Below are 25,315 nucleotides of genomic sequence, written 5' to 3'. Positions count from 1 at the left end.
ACCTTCCCTGCTGTCTGCAAAGGCTAATGTACATATACACCGAGGTGCCTCTGTTCCGGCATCCTCTTTAGAATTGTGCATGTTATTTTATTTCGTCTCTCCATGTTCTTCCTACCAAAATGAATCATTTCACATTTCCTTACTTTGAACATCATCTGTCCACCCATTCCACCAACTTGCCTGCCCTTTTAAAGTTCTACACTAACCTCTTCACAAGTCCACAATGCTTCCAAGCTTCAATCATCCACAAACTTTGAATCGTGCCCTGTACACCAAGGTCTAGGCCACATATATTCACCAGGGAAAGCAAGGGTCTTGTAAGGGCAGCACGGTAGCATTGTGGATAGCACAATTGCTTCACAGCTCCAGGGTCCCAGGTTCGATTCCTGGCTTGGTTCACTGTCTGTGCGGAGTCTGCACATTCTCCCCGTATGTGCGTAGGTTTCCTCCGGGTGCTCCGGTTTCCTCCCACAGTCCAAAGATGTGCGGGTTAGGTGGATTGGCCATGCTAAATTGCCCATAGTGTCCAAAATTGTACTTAGTGTTTGGTGGGGTTACTGGGTTATGGGGATAGGGTGGAGGTGTGGACCTTGGGTAGGGTGCTCTTTCCAAAAGCCGGTGCAGACTTGATGGGCCGAATGGCCTCCTTCTGCACTGTAAATTCTATGAAAGATGCACTTTCACAGGTTTCATTAGTTAACACAAAATGTATTTATTGATAAGAATTGTACTTCTCGATACCAGAACCAATACCAGGCCACCACACAAAACTCCTGGCAAGCATCTTCATCTCAGAGATGCCAGGGTGAGCGCTGTGTAATTCAGTTAGGAGCAGCTCTCTGTCTAGTACTGGAAAGACTACTCTTGCTCCCCAGAGTATGATGCCATCCTGACAACTCAATTCATTCTTGCGGATAAAGAATGATTTCATTTCCTTGGAAACGGGCTCATTTACCCATCCTATAAGTATTTTGTCTCTCACTTTAGACCAGAAATTGTTCTTGATTGATCCAGTTCATGATCTGCATCGTCGAGACTGGAAATGTATCTAAAAAATATAAAGCCATGATGATGTTTTGTGGTTCTGGGGTATATGTGAAACTTTCTTGAAAGGGTGGGCAGCTATGAGCATCCACATTCACTATGTGTGCTCTAGGTCAGTGTTTAACTTCCTGGGTTGCTATAGAGCAAAGGAGTCAAGAGTTCTGCTTTTCCCCAAAACACCTTTATTTCTTTGATCCAACTTCACACACAAATCTCCACCAACAAATAGTGCCATCTGTAACCTCTTTATATATCAGTGACTTCTATTGGATAATTAACATCAAATTAGTATTTAATTGAAGGTCTGTTAACCCATTCCTAACAGTCAGTGCCATATTCATAGACAGACGGAGTTAAAACCCATCATTGAATTCTTGCCGAGGCGATCGGCGGGTTAGCCTTGTCCTCCTTGAAGAAACACAACAGCGATTTGTGGTCAGAAAAAATGGTAAAGTTTCCACCATGTAAGTACTGGTGGAATTTCTTGATGCCAAAGACTATTGATAGTCCTTCCTTCTCGATTTGTGAATAACCTTTTTCAGCCTCTGAGAGGGTTCTTGCACAAATACTCTATTGGCATTTCAGAGCCGTTGTCCATCTCATAGGACGACACCGCATCAACACTATATGGAGAGGAGTCGCAGGTCAAGATCAGTTCTTTAGATGGGTTGAACTAACGGGTTTGAGAAATGCAGCAATTGCTTTACTCTGTTGAAAGCTTCCTACTGGGGAGCCTTTCAAGCCCAACGATGGTAATTCTTTAGCAGAATATGCAGGGGGCCAATACAATTGATGAGTTTGGTTAAAAAAAAAGTCCGTAGTAGTTTACCATCTGCAAAAATGATTAGAGTTCAGTTGTGTATGTGGGGGCATGCGCCTCCTTTATCACTTTTTTAAAACTTTTTACAGTACCCAATTCATTTTTTCCAATTAAGGGGCAATTTAGCGTGGCCAATCCACCTAGCTTACACATTTTTGGGTTGTGGGGGCGAAACCCACGCAAACACGGAGAGAATGTGCAAGCTCCACATGGACAGTGACCCAGAGCCGGGATTGAACATGGGACCTCGGCGCCGTGAGTCCGCAGTTCTAACCCACTGCGCCACCGTGCTGCCCCTCCTTTATCACTTTGACCTTGTCTTCCACAGGATGTCATCCTTGTGCATCTACACGGTGTTCCGGATAGGTTACATCAGCGACTTTAAAGTTGTACTTTTCTGTCTTAAGGTGAACTCCAACCTCCTGAAATCTCTTTATCACCTCTTCTACGTTTTCTCAATGCTCAGACTCTGTCGATCCCATTATAAGGATATCATCAGGGTATACTACAATCCGCAGTAGCCCCTGTAGCAGACTCTCCATGATCCTTTCGAATATTTCTCATGCTGAAGACACCCTAAAAGGGAGGTGTGTGCACTGGAACAGGCCTTTGTGTGTGTTTATAGTGACATACCCTGGGAAGCGTCATCTAATTCGAGTTGCTGGAATGTGTAGCTCATATTCAGCTTTGTGTAAGGTTGACCTCTCGTCAGCTTTGCATACAGAGAATTCTGAATTCTCCCTCTGTGTACCCGAATAGGCGCTGGAATGTGGCGACTGGGGGCTTTTCACAATAACTTCATTGCAGTGTTAATGTAAGCCTACTGGTGACAATAAAGATTATTTGTTTCATTCATTTTATTAGATCTTCCACTCTTGAACTTGGATATTTATCCAGCTTGGAATCCTGATTAGCTGTTAGGTTATAATTGCTACAAATGAGGATGGTCTTGTTCGGTTTCAATATGGGGACTATAGTTGCTGGCCATTCCGAGAACTGAACTGGGTGGATAATTCCTAGTTCTTCTAACCTGTTTAACTCAGTATCCACTTTCTATTATAAGCATATGGCACTAGTCTTGCCCTAAAGAATCCTGGATTGGCCTTTGGATCCACGTAAATCTTAGCTTGTAACCCTTTGGTTTTGCCTAATTTATTACAGAAGATGCTCTCGTATTTTCTTATCTCTGCAGGCAGTCCCCCTTCCCACACTTGAAAATTCGCGGTCCAACTCAACTTTATTTCTTTAAGCCAATCACGGCTAAGAAGGCTTGGTCCTCTACCAATATTACTATTACCACTGGGAGCTGGATAGACTGTTGTCCATAGCTTATGGGTACCATTGTGGCACATTTTATTTGTAAGGATCTCCTGTATAAGTCTTCTATTTGCCAGACATGCTCTTCAAGTTCACTGGTTGGACTCCCTCTATTAGGTACTGAAATTTATGCTCTCCCATCACAGTGGCTGATGCCCCTTTATCCACTTCCATCTTAAGAGGCTTCTCATTACCTGGAGCATTATAGTTAATAGTGTCTGTCTTGCCTGTTTTTATATTAAACAGAGAGTAAATACCAGAATCATTGGCACTATGCTCTTCTAAATTGTATATTTATAACATCTTGGTTGATTGATTACTCGCCGATATTGACTTAGCTCTGCACTGCTTTAACAAATGTCCTCTTTGGTGACAATAAAAATACTCAGCCTCCTTCAGCCAACAAGATGCAGTTACCTCCACATCGGTAACATTCCACTTTAAGCATTACTGACTGATTGCCTATTCTGTGCCTTTTTGTTTTGTTGGTGGCTGAAATTGTTTCCTGCTTTGCAGCTTCTTCGGAGGATTTGGTGCCACCGCTGGCTGCAGGTTCCTCCCCGAACTGGAGAATGACATCATTTTGTGAATTCTGCAGTTCTTGTGCACCTTTCTCAATGCTTTCCATGGCCAGCACTGTCTCCATTGCTCGGTTAAAATCTATGTGGAGCATTGCAAGCAATCTGTGCTGAATTGCGTCATTGTTCACGCCAAATTAATCTATCCCGTAACATGTCATTTAGGGTGGATCGAAAATCACTATATTCCACTAATTGCTTCAGTTTAGCAATACAAGTCGTAATCGGTTCGCCTGCGATTATTGACTCTCAAATAACATTTGAATCTCTGGAGTATGACTGATGGCTGAGATTACGATTGAGCCTTCACTAAATCCAAAAGCTCATTAAATAATTTGGAGTTGCGCACTTGGGGCTATAAGATGTGAATAAGGTTATAGATCAGAGTTCCGCAAACACTTAGTAAATTGCCTTGCATTTTGCCTCATCTCCTATTTCATTTTCTTGGAAATAATACCCAAGGTGCTCAACATATTGTGTCTCGTCCTCCGTGGATGAACCAAATGGGTCTATTCGCCTAACGAGAGGCATTCTGGTGAGTACCTTTTTTTAGACTTTGATTACAACAGGATACTCACAGGTGCCAGGCCAGAGGCAGTGTTAAGATAATTTGTCCTCACCACCAGATGTAAAGATGCACTTTCACAGACTTCATTCGTGAGCACAAAAGATATTTATTAATCAGTATTGTACACATGAAATGAAAAAGAAATGAAAATGGCTTATTGTCACAAGTAGGCTTCAAATGAAGTTACTGTGAAAAGCCCCTAGTCGCCACATTCCGGCACCTGTTCGGGGAGGCTGGTATGGGAATTGAACCGTGCTGCTGACCTGCCTTGGTTTGCTTTCAAAGCCAGCGATTTAGCCCTGTGCTAAACCAGGGTGATTCCACACCCTGAGTCCCAATTGGTCACACAGGCCAGGCAACCCTTACTCTGCTGTGTTGCCCTTAAAGACACAATCACCAAAGGTCTCAACACTGAACCATGGGCAACTCTACGACAACCTTTCTCCAGCCTGAAAACTATCCAATTACCACTACTCTCTGTTTCCTGTCACTCAGTCAATTTTGCATCCGTATTGCTACTGTACATTTTATTCCATTATAACTTTGTCCACACCACATCAAATACCTTTTAGAAGTCCATGTACACCACATCAACAGCATTGCCTTCACCAACCCTCTCTGTTAGCTCTTAAAACTCCAGCAAATTAGTTAAGCACAACTTTCCCTCTGGAATGCGTGCTGACTTTCCTTAATTAACCTGCATTTGCCTATGTGACTATTAATTTTGTCTTAAATTATTGTTTCTAGCAGTTTCCCTGCCACCAAAGTTAAATTGACTGGCCTGCACTTGCTGGACTAATCATTACACCCTTTTTTTTGAACAAACGTGGAACATTTGCATTTTCCTTGTCCTCCAGGACAGGACCACCCTGAGTCTAAGAAAGACTGAAAAATTATGGTCACTGCATCTGAAAGCAAATTTAACATTACTACAAAGAAAACAAGTAAAATAGTATCAAAAGACATGAATAGAAATGTGTGAAAAGAACATATAAAAAATGAAGGAACAACTTTCGCCAAAGAGTGATAAATATTTGGAATAACCTGCCAGGAAAAACAGTGAGAGGCAATAATATTTTGGGCTAGACAGAATACATTCAGCCGGGAGATGGGGGAAATACTAGGATACAAATTCTGAAAGGCTGAATAGCCATTTTTCATTCCTGTCTTTTCCTATAATGTAGGATTTCCTTTTGCCATTGAGAAATACCACCTCTTAATTTCCACAACTCGGTACTGGGGCTGTGGAGATCACACTGCTTACCCCGTGCATGACTTTAATGGCTTTGCATCTGGCAAGACCCCTGCACACTTACCTTAATCCTTATCCAGCACCCCAAGTCTCTTCCCAGAGTGCTGCTGCTGGTGTCTGATTGATTGGTACATCTCTGAAGCCAGGCTTTCTATCCCTGAGGGGCAATTAAATGCCCGCGGGTCAGCCGGTGTTCCCTTTGGTAGGCTTTGAAGGTCACGGTGCAGGGAATCCATCATCTTCAGCCCCGTGTTAGGTAGTCGAGAGAATATCCACTTCGGATGTCAAGTTGTCTGTTCCCCTTTGCCTTTGACACCACTGCCTACTGTCTCCACAAAATTCACAGCTTCCTGTTCTCAGCGAGATTACGGCAACTGTTGAAAGATATGAAACTTTCCTCCTTAACTGAGCCACCAAGTTTCAAAAGAATAAGGCTAAATAAGCTGACAACCATGGCTTTTGAAACCCAGGAGAAAAGGTAGAATCGGGAAGGAAAAGGTTTGTGTTCCTGGGAAAGCAGAAAGTAAAGTTGGGGACAGTGCACGGATCCTTGGTTTCTACCCAGTTAGGGTAAAAAATCTATCGATTCACATTCGCGCTTGTCCTCTCTAAGGTCCGTGCTACAGTGATCAGCACTGTGGCTTCACAGCGCCAGGGTCCAAGGTTCGATTCCCGGCTTGGGTCACTGTCTGTGTGGAGTCTGCACGTTCTCGCCATGTTTGCGTGGGTTTCCTCCGGGTGCTCCGGTTTCCTCCCACAAGTCCGAAAGACGTGATGTTCGGTAAAATTGGACATTCTGAATTCTCCCTCAGTGTACCCAAACAGGTGCTGGAGAGTGGCGACTAGGAGCTTTTCACAGTAACTTCATTGCAGTGTTAATGTAAGCCTACTTGTGACAATAATGAAGATTATTATTATTCTAAAAAGACCAAGAAATAGGCGAGCCAGTGAGCAAACACTGGACATTTACTGTATTGGTTACATGCTCATAAATATTTAAGTCACATTCAATTCCCTTAATAATTCACCAGATGAAATATGTGTTTTGTGAATATTCAGACCCAGGACTCACACTGTTCCAGTGCCTTGGTGTAGGGGTGGACAGCATTTCCTTTAGGCGCTCAATAATCCATGTGGAGCTCTTCCCATTGATACAAAGAACATTACTTGCAGCACATTGCTTGGTTCTTGAATCTTTATTTTAAGCACACCCTCAAAAGAACTGAAAGTGTTTGCAGTTAGATACATATTGTGGGAATTACAACACTCTGAATTCCAAAGAACATAGCTTGTATTAAACCAGAATGTGTCCCTTATTACATTATATCTGCTATTTCTGAGTGGGCGGTAGGAGCACAGTGATGGCCAGCACAAGGTCATATGCCGAAGACCAGAGTAAATATGAGATTGTCTTGCTTGCTCATATTGGGAGTCTTGTATTGTCTGAACACATGATACAGAGACTCAGTCACTTACTTCTCCTGATTTGCTGTTTGCTGTTTGAGAATTTAGTCTCTCAGTTCAATTGCCAATAAGTTGCTGGTGAAATGGGGGATGCCCTTTCTGTGCAAGCCAATGACTTTTGGGTATTTGATACATCAATAATGCTGAGCTGCCTGAGGGGCCTTGATGGAATTCTGATGCAGTCAAATTTACCTCCAAAATACATTGTTTGTGTTACAAGTACAAAAAATAATTCTGAAAGACAAACAGGCTAAAGATAATAATTAGAAAAGGGGGGCATTACAGAAAGCCAGAACACAAGACCAGTTCCTGTCATGCTGAGTTTCACAATCCTGGGAATTGGGGGGGTCACTATTGCTTGTGTGTTGCACAGCGAGGCAGCAAATAAATGCCAAGAGTAAGAGAGACCAAGGCTGCTGAAATATGAGAAGAAATTAGGATTACAATTCTCTTCTATTGTCTTTGTTCCGAAAACCCTCATGAAATTATTTGATGAAGCAATTGTGTTAAAGGAGGCTTACATTCTTTCACCTGTAGGTATGTATAGTCACTAACAGAATTTAATTGAATTGTCTTTAACTTATTTATTTGGCTGTTTATAATTCGGCATTTGCTTGATCGATTTTACTCAGAGCAGAACATGAGCATGAGTAGTTATTTTTAAATCTGAGACATCTGAGAGTTTGCTACACTGGGCATTTTAGCACCACCATGCCGAAACAGATCAAAGACTTTTACATGAGTATGCAAGGACTATATTTAAAATGACCTAGACAAGCAATACTTGTAGTCAATTCTCGACGATTTTTTAAAAACTAGTATACTTGAGCTTTTTTTTTTGATTGTACGAAAATTTTCCTTCATGTGTATAAACACATTACCTTCCTGAACTTGACATCTGCTTCCAAAGGAAACAGGAAAAGGGGATTTTAGAGCCCCTAGGAAAATAACGTCTTGCAGAAACGTACCATTTTGCTTTTCACTTTCCCATCAGTGAGGTAAATTTCAAGAAAATATAGCGAAATGTTCACGTAACCTTTACTCTGTTGACATTAGACCATACTACTAATGACTGATTGTTAGCAGATGGCCTCTGTTTTGAAGTGAAATGTGACTTGCTTTTTAAAAAAAACTTTGCAAAATGAATTAATTTTTAAAAATAAATCCAGTTCACTCCTTGGCCGACCCAAAACTCTCTCTTAAACTTATCATCGGCTTCTCTAACAGTGGTTCAGATGGTAAAATAACATACTGCACCTCATAGGGTAACAATGCGCAACAGGTATGTTTTGATGGGGATAGGTGTTCTTTGGACAGTGGTTGGCAGCATTGGGTAAATCTGGAATTTCAAAATTGCAAAGTCCAGTGAATGTTTCTGATTGACAATAATATGCTGCACAAGTGCAGAAGCACAGTTTGTATAAATTGCTGAGTTTCTAGCTCATTGAATGTGATATAAAAGTATATCCCTCAGTTGTACTTCTCCAGCTATCCTGTGAGTCATAATAATGTGTGAAAAAGCTTTCTTTCAAAACATCTTACAGCCTTTTATGTTTCTTGGATGTAGGACTTTACGACAAATGTTCTTCATCCCGGGACAGAGGATGGGCTCTTGGGATTCAGTCCATGAGTGACTCGGGTAACAGGGATCCACGATTCTTCTTCTCTCTAAAAACAGATAGAGCTCGCAAAATGACCACCATCACAGCCCACCAGAAATACCATGCTAACCAGTGGGTACATTTGGCAATCACGTATGATGGACGTAAAATGAAGCTGTATGTTAATGGAGCCCAAGTTGCCGTGAGCAATGAGCAAGTGGGTGACATCTTCAGCCCCTTGGGCAAAAAGTGCAAAGCACTGATGCTTGGTGGAAATTTCCAGAATCAGAACTATCGCGGCTACATGGCCGACTTCAGTTTGTGGAATGAAGGAAGAGTTCAGGGGAAAATAATTCACGACATGAAACACCGTGCTCAGAGAAATAACGAGCTGGTCCTTCACGACAACTTCGAGGATGTGGAGGTGCACTGGCTAACTGTAAAGGACAGCAAATATCCTCAAATGGAAACAAAGCATCACAACGGCTGGCTATCGAATGCTAATCTGGAGCCCCCTCCTTGTGGTCAAACTGTTTGTGACAATGTGGAAGTCATAACAAGCTACAATAAACTCTTCAGCTTCCGCAAGCTGAAATCTGTCCGCTATCGAGTTGTCAACATCTACGATGACGACCTTCAAAAGCCAACTGTTACAAGAGAACAAATAGATCTTCAGCACCGGCACTTAAACAATGCCTTTCATCGCTACAACATCACCTGGGATCTTACAATTTTGGATGTTAAAAATTCCTCTCTAAGAAATCGTCTTATTTTGGCCAATTGTGACATAAGTAAAATAGGAAACGGGGACTGCGACTTGGAATGTGACCACACACTAACAGGAAATGATGGTGGAGATTGCAAACCACTGCGACGTTCCTCTTTGCTAAAGAAGAAAGGAGATGGGGTGTGTGATATGGAATGCAATGATGAACTGTACAATTTTGATGATGGTGATTGCTGCGATCCAAATGTGACTGATGTAACAAAGACATGTTTTGACCCCAAATCACCCTACAGGTAGTATTAGTAATCATATTCAATTGTCACTGAATAATTACTGTGAAATGTATATATCTCGAGGCTCTCGGTTCAAATAAATGCCTCTGGAAGTAAACGTTTTAAAACTAATACTTTTGAATGTAACAAAATGGTTCAATTCTTTTTTCACCCAAGTGTATGCTGCCTTCTGCACACGGTAGCACAGTGGTTACCACAGTTGCTTCACAGCTCCAGGGTTCCAGGTTCGATTCCTGGATTGGGTCACCGTCTGTGCGGAGTCTGCACGTTCTCCCTGTGTCTGCGTGGGCTTCCTCCAGGTGCTCCAGTTTCCTCCCACAGTCCAAAGATGTGCAGGTTTGGTGGATTGGTCATGATAAATTGCCCTTAGTATCCAAAAAAGGTTAGATGGAGTTACTGGGTTATGGGGATAGGGGTGGAGATGTGGACTTAAGTGGGGTGCTCTTTCCAAGGGCCGGTGCAGACTCGATGGGCCGAATGGCCTCCTTCTGGACTGGAAATTTTATGATTCTATGATTCTTTGATTCTCACTATGACGTAACTGTTCTAAGTAACCTGAGTGGCATGGTGGCACTGCTGCCTCACAGGGCCAGGGACCAGGGTTCAATTCCGGCTTTGGGTGATTGTCTGCATGGAGTTTGCACATTCTCCCCGTGTCAGATTGGGTTTCCTTCGGGTGCTCCAGTTTCCTGCAACAGTGACAAAGACCTGCAGGTTAGGTGGATTGGCCACACTAAATTGTCCTTTAGTGTCCAAAGGTGTGCACATTAGGTGGGATTACAGGAATAGTGTGGGAGAAGTGGGCCTAGGTAGAATGCTCTTTCAGAGGGTCAGTGGAGACTTGAGGAGCCAAATGGCCTCCTTCTGCACAGTATGGATTCTATGAACTGCGCAGAGCTTTTTTTGGGAGGTTTACTTAGCACTTTGTTTCTGTCAAAAGATGGCAAAGTGGTCTATTGTTCTTTATCTTGAAGAGCTTGAATGGCTAGATGGAAAGTCCTGTTACTAAGTAAGAACAATATTTGTCCATTCTTATCAGCGCCATCTCATGCTTGGTAATCAACACCAATAAATTGCAACTTTATTTATCAATGGACAATGTCAATTTGCTCAATTGCTTTCTTCACGCCCTTTAACATAAATTTCACTGGGAGAATGTTGTAACATTTTAATTAGCTTTCCTTGGACATATCGGGGGCCAATAGAACATACCGCAGCGAATTGGCAGCTGAGTTCACCCGTCCACTTAGGTTTATAGAATTGTAGTTTGAATTCTTCCAAGGCAATGGAAGATAAAAACTGATGCTGTGAAAAATCTGCCAATTCGCTATGAGCCCATTCCATACTATTAATCACCACATCCATTTCAGCACCATCATTGAAAATACATATATATATTGAGGAAAGATTACCATCTTAAGACATTGGTGGTATAGAATGTGGTTTTTTCAAATTAAATTGTAGGATATCAAATATGTTCCAATGTAATGCCATTGAGATCTTTGAGACCAGTGCAGTCAAGTCTCATGATTAGGGAAATTCTGGAACTTGGCAAAATGGTTTGTAATATCAAGATCTCAGCTGCTTTACTATCAGAGAACTTTTATTTGGGTTAAGGAAAAATATTTTGGCAACAAGATATTGTTGCACATTTGCTGATAATAGACTATGCTGGGATTTTCTTTATGACTTAATTCGTTATGAATGGTGTGCTGAAGAAGTAGTGGCTTATGCAAGGATTTTAAGGATTCTTTCTGTGTTTAAAAACAACATTGTGTACACATAAGAGTCTCTCACATCAATTAATTAGGCTCAGTTAGTAGGACTGCTGCCTGAGTTGGAAGATTTTGGATTCAAGCCCCACTCTAGGAACTGAGCAGACCATCCAGATTGACTTTCTTTTTTGTTAAATTTAGAGTACCCAATTCATTTTTTCCAATTAAGGGGCCCATTCCACCTACCCTGCACATCTTTGGATTGTGGGGGCGAAACCAATGCAAACACGGAGAGAATGTGCAAACTCCACATGGACAATGACCCAGGGTCGTGATTGAACCCGGGACCTTGGCACTGTGAGGCAGCAGTGCTAACCACTGCATCACCGTGCTGCCCTTCAGATTGACTTTCCAGTGCAGTGCTCCGGGAGTGCTACATTGTTAGAGATGGTATGCTTTGGATTAGCGAACAAACCAAGGCTCGGTGTGCGGGTTCTGGTGAGCATTAAAGATCCTATTGCTCTATTGTAAGAAGAGAGGAGGTTCTCTCGGTGTCCTGGCCAAATCACCCTTCTAGTGAACAGCATCAAGGATGGATCCACTGAGCATCCACCACATTGCTGTCTGTGGGATCTTGCTGTGTGTAAAATTATTGCTGTGCTTGCGTACCTAACAACTGTGAATGGAATTAAAATATAATCTGAGATGTTTCTGAAATGTGTGATAAGTCACTTTTTATTTTAATTCAGAGGAAATTCAAATATCCAAAGGTCTCAAGAAATCCACCCCCCAAAGAAAAAAGTTACAATGGACTTGATTTTGTGAGGATTTTATTTAAAACTGGGAAACAAGGAGTTTTGTAGCCTTCTCTTAGGGTTCAAAATTGTTTCCGAGTCTGAAGTTGGTCCATTTGGACCCGTGCTGATTTTGTGGCAAAATTTGGACATTTTTGATTTTGGATGCCGTTTCTGCAGCATGGTCCAGCCAGAGATATTGTGATGGACGACAATATCTTTGGAGTGACTGCATCATTAGGAAGTTAAATCCAAACTCTGGAAGGAGAATTCAGATTCTTCTGTGTGCTTAAGGTATTTTTGAATGCAGGTTTTATAGGATTCATGGGGCAGCACAGTGGTAAGCACTGCTGTCTCATAGCGCCAGGGAACTGGGTTCAATTCCGGCCTTGGGTGACTGTGTGTGGAGTTTGCATGTTCTCCCCATGTCTCCCAGGTGGTCCAGTTTCTTCCCACAGTCCAAAGATTTGCAGGTTAGGTGAATTGGCCGTGCTGAATTTGATTTGATTTATTATTGTCACATGTACTAGTATACAGTGCAAAGTATTGTTCCTTGCCTGCTATACAGACAACACATTCTGTACATAGGGAAGGAAGGAGAGACTGCAGAATTTAATGTTACAGTTCTAGCTAGGGTGTAGAGAAAAGATCAACTTAATATGAGGAGAGAGTTTAAAAGAGTTAGAATGAAATTTTAGAAACATAGAACAAGAGTAAAAGATAGAATTAGAGAGTATGCTGGGCACAGCTTGCAAGAAGTTGCCTTGCTCCGGAGCCATCCTGGAAATTTGTTTTGCACCTTAGTGTCCAAAGATGTGCAGATTAGGTGGGGTTACGGGGATTGGGTGGGGTATGTGGGCCTAGATACTCTTTCAGAGGGTTGGTGCAGACTCAATGCTTCTTCTGCACTGCAGGAATTTTATGAATTCTATGGATACTTCAGCATGAGAGCCTGGGCCACATTTCAATTGTCAGCCAGATTGGGAATGGATGAGAGTCTGATTTGGAAGTGATTTTCCCAAATCGCACCTCTGTATCCTGACATCTCCAGGATCACTTCAATTTTCAAAGGGCGGGTGGAGGGGATGTCAGGAACCCACTTGCCTCCAATTAATGGCCAATTTATTTCCTTGGGAAGCATGTTAAAGGTCTGGGAAGGGCAAGAACAGAATTTTTAATTTGGAAAGTTTAAGGTGGAAAATGTCAGGAAATAGGCCATCTTGCACTGCATCGTGTGCATTAACTTTCATTTGGCCATATAGCCACTTACATGAATGGTTAGTCTGTTGCTCCTTCAAGGTGTGTTTTGTTGTGAGGTACACCTCTAAACGGGGGTTTTGGGGATGATCTGCTCTGCCAATGTATGCCGCTTGAGTCTTAATTTCTTAAAACCATTACTCTTTATTTACAACAAACTTGCGGCAGGAATTTCTGGACCCGCCAAATTTTGGTCTCCCAAAATTTTCCATCCTGTTAGCAATGATTCCCAATATGGGCAGGACCAGAAAATCCCAGCCTTGGATCTCAACATGAGGTTGGAGTTTTTCCTCCTTCCAGATCTCTCTTTCTTCTCGGTCATTCTATCTAACATTATTACATCTGCATTATGAACGTTTCTGATGATAACCCTTTACTCTACAAGGTTCTTTCTGCTCTCTTTTGGCAAGGTAGTGACAGGCCCTGATGTAGTTACTGGCTGACTTTCTTGTTCGTGCTCATCATTTTCTGATCATGCTCAGCACTACCAACTGGGCGCTGAGCTCACCTCCGGTGACAATGACATGTGTGAGCGATGCAGTTACGGCAAAGGGCTGGGATCCAAAAATGATCCAGGGGGTCAGGTTCCCTACCCTGATTTGAAAAGCAAGCCCCCTCTGTCTTGCTTGTTGTCTTCTTTCTCCTGTTTCTTTCTCAGCACCAAAAGTTCTTTTATGCAATTGAATATTTTGAAAACATATAGCTACACTGTTGTCACAATCTTTTGGCCACTCGTGGGGTTAAAATCTCAGTCATGGTCCACAAGCTCTTTCTGTCAATTGGTAGAGGACAAACAGCAATAGATTTGGATAATAATGTGAGATGCCATTTTAGAATATTCAACCTTTCAGCTTTGGACATCTAAAAACAATCCATTTTCTATTGAAATGTGTATATAAACATGTCCTTAGATCTAGCCTGTATTCAGTGGTACTATCTTTTTAAAATAAATTTAGTGTACCCAATTCATTTTTTCCAATTCAGGGGCAATTTAGCTTGACCAATCCACCTACCTTCACATCTTTGGGTTCTGGGGGCGAAACCCACGCAGACACGGGGAGAATGTGCAGACTCCACATTGGTAATGACATAGGGATCAAACCTGGGACCTCGGCGCCGTGAGGCAGCATTGCTAACCACTGGACCGCCATGCCGCCCATGTACTATCTTTTTTAAGAGTACCCAATTATTTATTTTCCAATTCAGGGGCAATTTAGCATGGCCAATCCACCTACCCTGCACACCTTTTGGGTTGTGGGTTTGAGACCTTTTAAAAAAATAAATTTAGAGTACCCAATTCTTTGTTTTCCAATTAAGGGGAAATTTAGTGTGGCCAATCCACCTAATTTGGTGGGGGTGAGACCTATGCAGACAAGGGGAGAATGTACTCCACACGGACAGTGACCCGGGGCCAGTATCAAACCTGGGTCCTCGGAGCTGTGTGGCAGCAGTGCTAACCACTGCTCCGCCATGCCGCCTCAGCTGAACTATCTCAACTGAAACTTTTTCTATTAGTCCTTGAGAAGCAAATTTATGCAGATATGTTAGAGGGAAAGCAGTCTCAGTATGGTGCCTAAGGGATTTATTACATTGCTTTGTACACAAACTACTAAAGGCAAAACACATTCAAATGCACAATAGGCTTATCATGAAATGAAATGAAAATCGCTTATTGTCACAAGTAGGCTTCAAATGAAGTTACTGTGAAAAGCCCCTAGTCGTCACATTCCGGCACCTATTCGGGGAGGCTGGTACGGGAATCATACTGTCAATCTACATGCTACAGATGTCCAGTAGTATCTTTGACTTTTACTTCAGATGTGTGTTTTCATAGTATTGTTATCAGCTTACACCAGTGACAATACTGGTATTGAAGAGCCATTTAAAATCATGGAATACACTTGGGCCCACTTAAAATAATCAGTGATTAAAATCAATTCAGTGGAGAACTGACTTAACAAAGTGCTCTTACACAGTCGCTATGTAGTCCTAGCCTCACCTCCTGGACAGTGATAATCTTGTAGCAGGACAAAGTTTCCTTGTCGCAGGACAAAGTTTCCTTGTCAGTCCCCAGGTAACACTTGTATTGTGAATGTTCGGATTAAAGATTGCAGTTCTCTCACTTTTTGTCTGACTTATTGGAAACATCTCACAATCACAGCAACAATTTATTTAGTAACTTTGATGCAGAGAATTCAGGGGTTAGAGGAGAAAGGGAGTGAGAAACTGCTTTCTTCCCCACATCATACATCAAAACAATAATACCAAATCAATAAGCTGTGAATGAACAATCAATTAACATTTATATGAATAATATAGACCGTATGCATAACAGCTGAAATCACTGCCACATAAATACAAACATAGAATGATCACTTATAAACTCAATAGAAAATTTCGTAGAAATTTCTTTATCCAGAATGTAGTTAGAGAAGAGATTCCCAAACTGTGGGTCACAAACCCCCAGTGGGGTCACGCGACAAGCAGTCGGAGTGGCAAGTTCCGAGGCAGCAATGGGTGCTGTGGGGTGAAGACAGAGATTTGAAGGCCCTGGGATTGGCTGCAAAGCTACTTTAAATGCGTGTGTTTTTTAACGTGAGCAATCTAATGTAATGAGCTGTGAGGCCCGATATCTGACAGCAGATAAAGCTTGCAAGTGTGCGGTTCTATCTTTGTATGCGTGTATCACTGATGTTTGAACTTCCCAACCCACCACCCTCCCACCTCAGTCAGCTGCTCTTCCACCAGCCCACATCTGCCCCCCCACCCCTCCGCACCCCCCCACCGCCTTCCCACCTCCAATCCTTCAAACTTTAACTCTGGGATCACAAGTGGGAAGTATTCAAATGGAGCCACAGCGGGAAAATGTTTGGCAAGCATTGGGCTAGAGTGTGGAATTCTGTTCCCAAAATATGAGGTGAATATTGCATATGGATTTAAGGGGGAGCTCGGCAAACATTTTTTTTTAAAATTCCAATTAAGGGGACATTTAGCGTGGCCAATCCATCTAATCTTTACATCTTTGGGATGTGGGGCTGAGACCCATGCAGACACGGGGAGAATGTGCAAACTTCACATGGACAGTGACCCGGGGCCTGGATCGAACGCGGGTCCTCGGCGCTGTAAGGCAGCAGTGCGAACCACTGCACCACCGTGCCACCCTTGGAAGCTCAATAAACATGAGGAAGAAAACAATAAAAGGTAATCTGGAATAAATAGATGAATAAACTGAGAGGCAGCTTGGGTGGAGCACAAACGCAGCAAAGCAAAGTGTTATTGCAATTGTATAGGGTGTTGGTGAGACCACGTCGAGAGTATTGTGTCCAGTTTTGGTCTCCTTATTTGAGGAAGGATGTGGTGGCATTTGCGGCAGCTCAGAAGAGGTTCACCAGATTGATTTTGTGGATGAAAGGGTTGACATATGAGGAGAGATTTGGGCTTATACTCGCGAGAGTTTAGAAGGATGAGAGGGGATCTGATTGAGGTATATAAAATACCAAGAGGGATTGATAAATTAAACGTGGTCCAAATGTTTCCCTGTTGTGGGGCAATCTAGAACAAGAGGTCACAAATATAGGCTGAGATGAGGAGGAATTACTTCTCGCAGAGGATGGTGAATTTGTGGAACTTGCTGCTCCATAGTGCGGTGGAGTCTGAATCATGAAATGGTTTCAAGAAGGAGATAGATGTAGTTCTGATTAGAAGAGCGGGTCAAAGGGATATGGGGAACAGGCAGGGATTTGAGACTATGAAGAGATTTGCCATGATCTGATTGAATGGCGGAGCAGGCCCAAAGTGCTGAATTGCCTACTTCTGCTCCTAATTCCTATGTTCCCATGGACCAGTTGGGTTAAATAGCCTGTTTCTAGGTTGTACATTCTCCACATTACTGTGTAATAGGCACTTAGTATTTACTTTGCACATGTTCTCAAAAAATATTGGAAATTCCAAAATGGCTTCATTCACATTGCGTGACGGAATGCTGGAGTCCGTTGGAATTCAAGACACTGCAATGTTACATTGTACACAGGCAGCACAGTGGCACAGTGGTTAGCATTGCTGCCTCACGGTGCGGAGGTCCCAGGTTCGATCCTGGCTCTGGGTCACTGTCTGTGTGGAGTTTGCACATTCTCCCTGTGTTTACGTGGGTTTCACCCCCACAACCCAAAGATGTGCAGGGTAGGTTAATTGGCCACGTTAAATTGCCCCTTAATTGGAAAAAAAGAATTGGGTACTCTAAACATTTAAAAAGAAAAAAAATGTTACATTGTACACAGTAGAAAACCTATTTTATCCTCTAGTGAAAATCTGCTCACAAACTTTCAGACACATTTTCAATAAGATCTGAGTGAGCATGGGGGTGGGGAGGGGAGGTTTGGGGATGGAGGTTAAGTTAATAAACTGTCCTCCGAATGATCTGAGAAATATGGTGAAGCCCCTTGTCTGACCCTGGCATTTTTCAGCCGGTTATTTAAGAATCTCACAACATTGAAGATTATTGGCTTCTGTGCAATTTTAATTATAGTGTTTGGATATCAACAGTCTAACTAAATCAATTTGGGATGAGACACTGTTCCTAAACATATGTTGAAAATGGGCCCAAACTACATGAAACTAAAATTTGCACTGGTCCACAGATTATTTATTCAGTCATCACACACAATTTCAATCCTGAATATTGAACTTTTTTTAAATATTCGGCCTGGGGATGTGAGCATCGCTACTGGGTGAGCATTTAATTTCCGTCCCAAATTAGTCTTAAACTGAGTGGTTTGCTAGGCCATTTCACAGGGCATTTCAGTGTCAATCACATTGCTATGGTTCTGGAGTCAGGTATCAAAGTGGCAGTCCTCCCCTAGAGGACATTAGTGAATGTTTTTTTTGGACAATCAACAATGGTCATCATTAGATTTTTTTCATTGAAAGATTTTTATCGAATTCATATTTCACAGAAGAGTGAGTGCTTTTCAGTTTCCCCGCCGGGAAAGCGCACTAACGTGGTGGGGGGTTGCTGTTTCAGGTGGCGGCCATTCATTTTGAGGTATCTGGGGGTGCAGGTGGCTTGGGATTGGGCCTGGCTCCGTAAACTATACTTCATGGGGTAGGGTCAAGGCACCTTGCAGAGGTGGTATAGCCTCCCCCCCCCCGTTGCTGGTAGGCTGAGTGCAATCGGTGAAAGTGAATATCTTGCTGTGGTTTCTATTTTTATTCAGGTGCGGGAATTTGTCAAGAAGACTTTCCCAATGTCTCGGGTGATGCCTACCCCCTCTTTGCTGGACGGGGTGCTGTTGGTGATGGGTTGGAGCAGGGAGTTCCCTCGGCTATTTATGGGAGGATTTTGGAGGAGTATGCTGTATCTTTGGAGGTGATGAAGGCCAAATTGCAGGAGGAATTGGGGACGGGAGCTAGAGGAGGGCGTGGTGAGAGTTGAATGCATCAACCTCTTGTGCGAGGCTGGGGCTGATACAGTTGAAGGTCGTGCACAGGGAGCACATGAGGTCGAGGATGAGTTGGTTATTTGAGGGGGTAGTGGACATTTGTGAGCAGTGTGGGAGTGGGCCGGCCAAGCATGCACATATGTTATGGTCGTGCCTGAAGTTGAGGAAGTTCTGGGCTCCTTCTTCAGCACCATGTTGCCCATGTTGCAAATGGATTTAGAGCCCAATACCCTGGGAGCCACAGTCGGGATGTCTGATCTGCCGGAGCTGCAGTCAGGGGTGGGGGCAGATGTTTTAACCTTCGCCTCACCAGTGGCTAGGAGGCAGGTCCTGTTGGGGTGGAAGTCAGCTTCTCCACCCTGTGCCCTGCTTGGAGACTTGATGGAGTTTCTGTGTTTGGAGAAAGTTAAGTTCACCTTGAGAGGGAATGTGGAAGGGTTTCAGAAGAGATGGCGCCCGTTTATTTCTCACTTTGAGGAACTGGCCTCCATCAGCTCTGGGGCAAGGGGTTTAGCTTCTGGTTTATGCTTGTTGGTTGGTGGGAGGAAGCGTTGTTTTTTTGTATTTTTGTTTTATTTGCCTTAAGTTCATGTATGAAATGTTGAAAATGTAATAAAAATATTTTCAAAACAAAATTCACAATCTGCAGCGGTGGAATTCGAACCAGACCCCCTGAGCATTATCCTGGATTTCTGGAATTCAAGTTCAATTACGACACCACCAAACCACTGCCTCCCCTATTTTGAGATTTGGCTTTACCTTTCAACTGTCAAATCACAGCAGAGAAATTTATGGTCTTGCTTATTGGGCATTTTTCTTGTTTTAATAGCATGTGCTACCCAGTCTGGCGGCAGAGGCTTACATGAAATGCATGCCCTTTATTACGGGATTACCACTGTCCTTCGAACGGGGTGAGAAGATCCTGGAGGCAGGGGACCCTTTAACATTGAGTGAGATTTGAGTATTGGGAAGCTGAGTCAAACCGCCCAGAAAGGCCCCAAGTTTGATTCCAATTCTGTGCTCAGTTGCCAGGACAGCAGCTGCGTGCTAGAGTGGTACTCGGCACTCTTGGTAAACTTGGGAGGAAAGTCCAGACATGTTCCCTGCTCCTGGTGACTGTCCAGAGCCTCAGCTGGGCATGCATGATGTGGGACCGGATTAAACTGGCTTTGATTCCTTCCATACTTGCGTGGCCTGCTAACAGTCACTGTCATGGGCTCACACATGAGGAATGGCAAGAATGTCAGAAGCTAGAGAATATTACCTTAGCCGCCTCAGGGGATAACAAATAGTGCAGTTCAGCTTTTAATGCACTGATGTTAAAAACATAGGTCTTCCAGGCCATGTGTGAGAAATAAAATCCATATGGTCATGTTAGAGTTGCTTTACATTACATAGAATTACATCAGCCCGAAGAACAGGAAGAGGCGATTCAGCCCAACCGATGTATGCAAGCATTTATTTTCCACACAGGTCTCCTTTCCCATCTCTTCATCCAACCCATCAGCATATTCACTATTACTTCCTCTCTTGTGCCTGTCAAGCTTCACCTTAATGAGTCCGGGCTATTTGGCTCAACTATTCCTTGTGCTAGCAAGCTCCATATTCTAACCACTTTCTGAGCAAAAACGCTGCTCCTGATTTCCCCATTGGACGTATTGGATATAATGTTTGGAAATATTTGAATTAGGTAATTAAATAATTAATTTCGTATTTCTCAAGAAAACATATAAAATTCTGAGGGCGTACACTCTAAGTCTGCCTGGTGCTGAGCATCGCTAAATTCTGCCACTTCACCTTAAACCAGAGTGGAGCTGTCCAAAATAAACAGAGAGATTGAAAATAAGGCTTTCTTTTTGGCCATCTTGCTCTTCATAGGTAATTGTGTAGAGTTACAGTGTGCTCAGTCGTGTAAGAGTTAATATGATGAATCTCCACTTTCCGCACCATCCCCATCCCACCCACAGACATATCATATTATTTAATGATACTGGAGAATTGCACTTAGCTCTGAGGTAGGTAGAACATTTCACTAGGTGCGTGGTGAGGTTGATCAGAGGTCCCAGGGTCTGGTTCAGGTTGAAACAAAGTATTATTCCTGTCATGATCATTGGAACTCTTTGGAATACTTCCAGTATTTATTTGCGAGCAGAAATGTTGAAGGGTAAATTTTGAATTGGTTGTACTTTATGGGAATGCTCACAGTATGAAAGATGTTGACCCTTGCAGGGGTAACATTCCACAGCTGCCCTTCCATACTTTGCCCAAGCAGCCAGTTTTTTGTCAGTCTTGACAAAAGTTAGTGTGTACAAGCTATTCTATCATGTGTGCCATTGCAGTTGTGCCTAAATCTCAGGCACAATGCTCAGGCACACACAGCGGCCATAAATGTTTGGATGGCGAGATCCTGTTCCTCGCAGCTGAAGAGTCAGTGGGGAACACATCCCCTTTGTCTACGCACCAATGAGCATTGCAGATTGGCTGCAGGTAGGACTTCAGCCCCTCACTTGGGAGGAAGTCCCGCTTTAGAGAGCTGCCAGCCAATCAGACTTTCTGTGCTGTGATGGACAGAAGAGGAACTTCAAGAAGACATCGGAGGCTAAGTTCAGGAATTGGAGGACCAGGTAAGTTCAGTGGGTCCTAGGGTGGGGAGGTTGGGGAAGGCATGGGGAGGAGGGGGGGAGGGGGGGAGGCGGGTGCAACGGGTGCGAGAAGGTGATCGGGTTCTCAGGTTCTCAGAGGTGAGGTCGTGGAGAGTGGGGGGAAGGTCTGGAACACATGGAAACTTTGGAGGCAGCTGACTTCAGAAGGGGGCTTCTGATGGAGGCACCCCACTCCCTACCTGACTGAGGTGTAACTCCGTTGCATTTCAGGCTTCCCGTTCAGATGTTCAATCTTCTTGCCAGCCTAGAAATTGAGGCTGGGCAAGAAACGGCCCTTGAGTGAACATTAATTGATCAAACAGCAAGACACTCAAGCTTTATTTCTACAGCACTTCTGACATACAGAGAGTCGTCACAAGGAATTTAAGGCTAACTTTTTTGGGGGTGTGGCCATGAAATAAATAGCATTTCAAGAAGCACTGTCTTCATGACAGGTGTTTGGCAAATATTTATCTTTCGCTTTGTATAAGGAGGAGAGCCAAATGTTTTGTTCTTGCTGAAAGGTGCTGTGGTCTCACACCTTAATAATAATAATAATATTCGCTTCTTGTCACAAGTAGGCTTCAATGAAGTGACTGTGAAAAGCCCTAGTCGCCACATTCCAGCGCCTGTTCTCAATGTGAATGAAACTATGGATTGAACCAATAGTTGTCCACTTTCGGACCGCAACTGGGGCAAAAGTGGGCTTCATGTCTGAGGCCATGCCCACCGCAAAATAAAATTGCCGTGTGGTTAGAGCGGGCGGGAATCCAGAGGGAATCCCTTTCCTTCAATTTCACATTATACCTCACCCAGCCTGAAAACCAATTGGTGGGGGGGGAGGGGGAGCGTGAAATGCTGACCATATCGTTTTCAGCAGAAGTTACTGGTAGCAGCAAAACTGATGACTGACTTTATTCTCCCCAACATGTTTCAGCCGGGCTTAACACAGACTGGGAATGGAAGCCAAGACTTTTTGCCTGATCTGTATGGCTCTGTTTCATATCAGGCAGCACACATATCAAGTAAGCCATCAGGCTAGCTGGCCACTGTTTGTTTTCAGGTACTTTGAAGTAAATGGATTTTTCCCCATGTAACATGAAGACCATAGTGCTTGCATTGCGGGACGATACTTAGTAGTATGTGGTTGGCTGTTTTCAAGTGAACCTTGACATGAGTGAGAACTGGGTCTCATAGGTTGAAGATCATCATTTATCTGTTTTTGAAGGGTGGTGGGTACAAGCATTCTGGATCCTTCTCATCAACTTGAAGCTACACATCCCACCAATTGTGATTGTGTTGTGTTTGTTACCATTTTACATATGTGTACTTTGGTCACATTTAACAAAATGAGGAACATGTGATTGGGATGGGGGGGGGGAGGGGGTGGGGGGGGGGGGGTTATTCCCCTCAATTTCAAAGATTTACGATTCCACAGAATAATTGCTTTACCCAACAATATATTCTGGCCAACTGCCCCTTGAAATCATTAAGTTTAAAAAAGATCCTGCTTCCGTCTACTCTCGTGGGCGGCACGGTGGTCCAGTGGTTAGCACTGCTGCCTCACGGCACCATGGACCCTGGTTTAATTCACAGCTTGAGTGACTGTGTGGAGTTTGTACATTCTTCTCATGCCTGCGTAGGTTTCCACCGGGTGCCTCGGTTTCTTCCCACAGTCAAAAGCTATGCAGGTTAGGAGAACAGGCCATGCTAAATTGCCCCTTAGTGTCCAAAGGTTAGGTGGGGTTACAAGGATAGGGTGGGAGAGTGGGCCTAAATAGGGTGCGTTTTCAGAGTGTTGTTGAAGACTCGATGGGCCGAATGCCCCCTTCTGCACTGTAGGAATTTGACGATTCTATAATGCACCAGATTCAATATCATCCTTCATTGGTAGGAAATAACCCTTGATAATGAACCAATCCAGATTAGAAAATTGAGATAAAGAGAATGATTAGAGATTTTGTACGAATTGGAAGATCACAACAAGACCTCAGGAAGGACATACTGGCACTGGAGTGGGTCCAGCGGAGATTCACACGGATGATCCCAGGAATGGTAGGCCTAACATACGATGAACGTCTGAGGATCCTGGGATTATATTCATTGGAGTTTAGGAGGTTGAGGGGAGATCTAATAGAAACTTACAAGATAATGAATGGCTTAGATAGGGTGGACGTAGGGAAGTTGTTTCCATTAGCAGGGGAGACTAGGACCCGGGGGCACAGCCTTAGAATAAAAGGGAGTCACTTTAGAACAGAGATGAGGAGAAGTGTCTTCAGCCAGAGAGTGGTGGGTCTGTGGAATTCATTGCCACAGAGGGCGGTGGAGGCCAGGACATTGAGTGTCTTTAAGACAGAAGTTGATAAATTCTTGATTTCTCGAGGAATTAAGGGCTATGGAGAGAGAGCGGGTAAATGGAGTTGAAATCAGCCATGATTGAATGGTGGAGTGGACTCGATGGGCCGAATGGCCTTACTTCCGCTCCTATGTCTTATGGTCTTATGGTCTAAGACCCTTGCCTTTGCATTTTTTCACATGAAATGATAGTGTCAGCAATATATCAATTGTGCATCCATCTTTCAGGTAATATGTGTTATAATAATCCATGATTTCATTCACATCCATGTGTAGGACCACAGCACCTGCACGTGACACCATTTCAGCAAGAACAAAATGCGCCACCCACCTCCCAATACAAAGCAAAAGCTAAATATTTGCCAAACACTCGGCCTGAAGCCAGTGCTTCTCAGAATGTTACTTATTTCATGGCCACGCACCCACCTTAAAAGTTGCCCCCAGCCTCACGGCGCTGAGGTCCCAGGTTTGATTCCGGCTCTGGGTCACTGTCCGTGTGGAGTTTGCACATTCTCCCCGTGTTTGCGTGAGTTTCACCCCCACAACCCAAAGATGTGCAGGCTAGGTGGATTGGCCACACTAAATTGCCCCTTAATTGGAAAAAATGAATTGGGTACTCTAAATTTATTTTAAAAAAGTTCCCCCCAATTCTTTGTGTCTTTTACCCTTCCACGAGTATTTGCTACTCTTTTCCACTATTCTCTTCAGTTCGACGAAGTCTGCGGTTTTGCCTCTCCATCTTGAAAAGCACTTTGCGATGGCTCTCTGTGTGTCAGAAGTGCTGGAGAAATTAAACTTGAGTCTCTTGCAGTTTGATCCATGATGGGGAGGTAGAATTTCTAGAGTAGCGATATTAACTACTGTACAGGATATCACTTCTCTGAAGTAGGGCACTGCAGAGAAAGGGTAAAAGGAGCTGTTTGTACTACAACATTGTTCAAAGAGAGAGAAAAAGAATCACAACCCGACCTTGGAAATTATCTGGGGTCAGGTTGAGGGCCAAATATGGTAATAATACTCTCACTTTCTGCTGATTATGCCCTTGGCACGGGTTCAAATTATGGAAATTGGCATAAATACTTTTTGAAATTAATTTCACCTAATCTTTTATGGGACAATAGGTGTAGAATTAGATCTGCTTCATTGGCACTTTCTGTTGCTGACATGAAGTAATCCTTTAATACAAGTTTAAGGATTAGACATTTCATGTTGCTCACTTCTGTGTAATTGTTTAATATCAGTGAGCTTATCCACAGAATTTTCATTGCAACCTTTGCCCTGTTGCTTTAAATCTCTTACTTGCCTTTGATGTATGACCAAATTTTCTCTCATGTAAACCCTGGTAGCTATTCTAACGCACTTAGTCAGGCCAACAAACTATGTTAAGGTGATGAGCTCTTAATCAGTTATCTTTATTTTTCCTGATATTGAAATGCTTTTGTAATCTGTA

At 43.2% G+C, this 25,315-nt stretch overlaps 1 protein-coding gene across 2 annotated transcripts in view; it reads left to right on the top strand.

Moving 5' to 3' along the window:
* Positions 1–25,315, top strand: part of LOC140399096 (pappalysin-1-like) — a 457,633-nt gene that overhangs the window by 31,780 nt on the left and 400,538 nt on the right. For both annotated transcript variants that reach the window (XM_072488243.1, XM_072488242.1), the window contains exon 2: positions 8,611–9,664. In XM_072488243.1, coding sequence (XP_072344344.1) covers positions 8,611–9,664 — 1,054 coding nt within the window. The remainder of the gene's footprint in view (positions 1–8,610; positions 9,665–25,315) is intronic.

The sequence above is a fragment of the Scyliorhinus torazame genome, chromosome 22, assembly GCF_047496885.1.
Source record: "Scyliorhinus torazame isolate Kashiwa2021f chromosome 22, sScyTor2.1, whole genome shotgun sequence".
NCBI classification, from domain to species: Eukaryota; Metazoa; Chordata; class Chondrichthyes; order Carcharhiniformes; family Scyliorhinidae; genus Scyliorhinus; species Scyliorhinus torazame.
The sequence above is the reverse complement of the archived record's forward strand: the minus strand, read 5'-3'. Positions and strand labels throughout refer to the sequence as shown.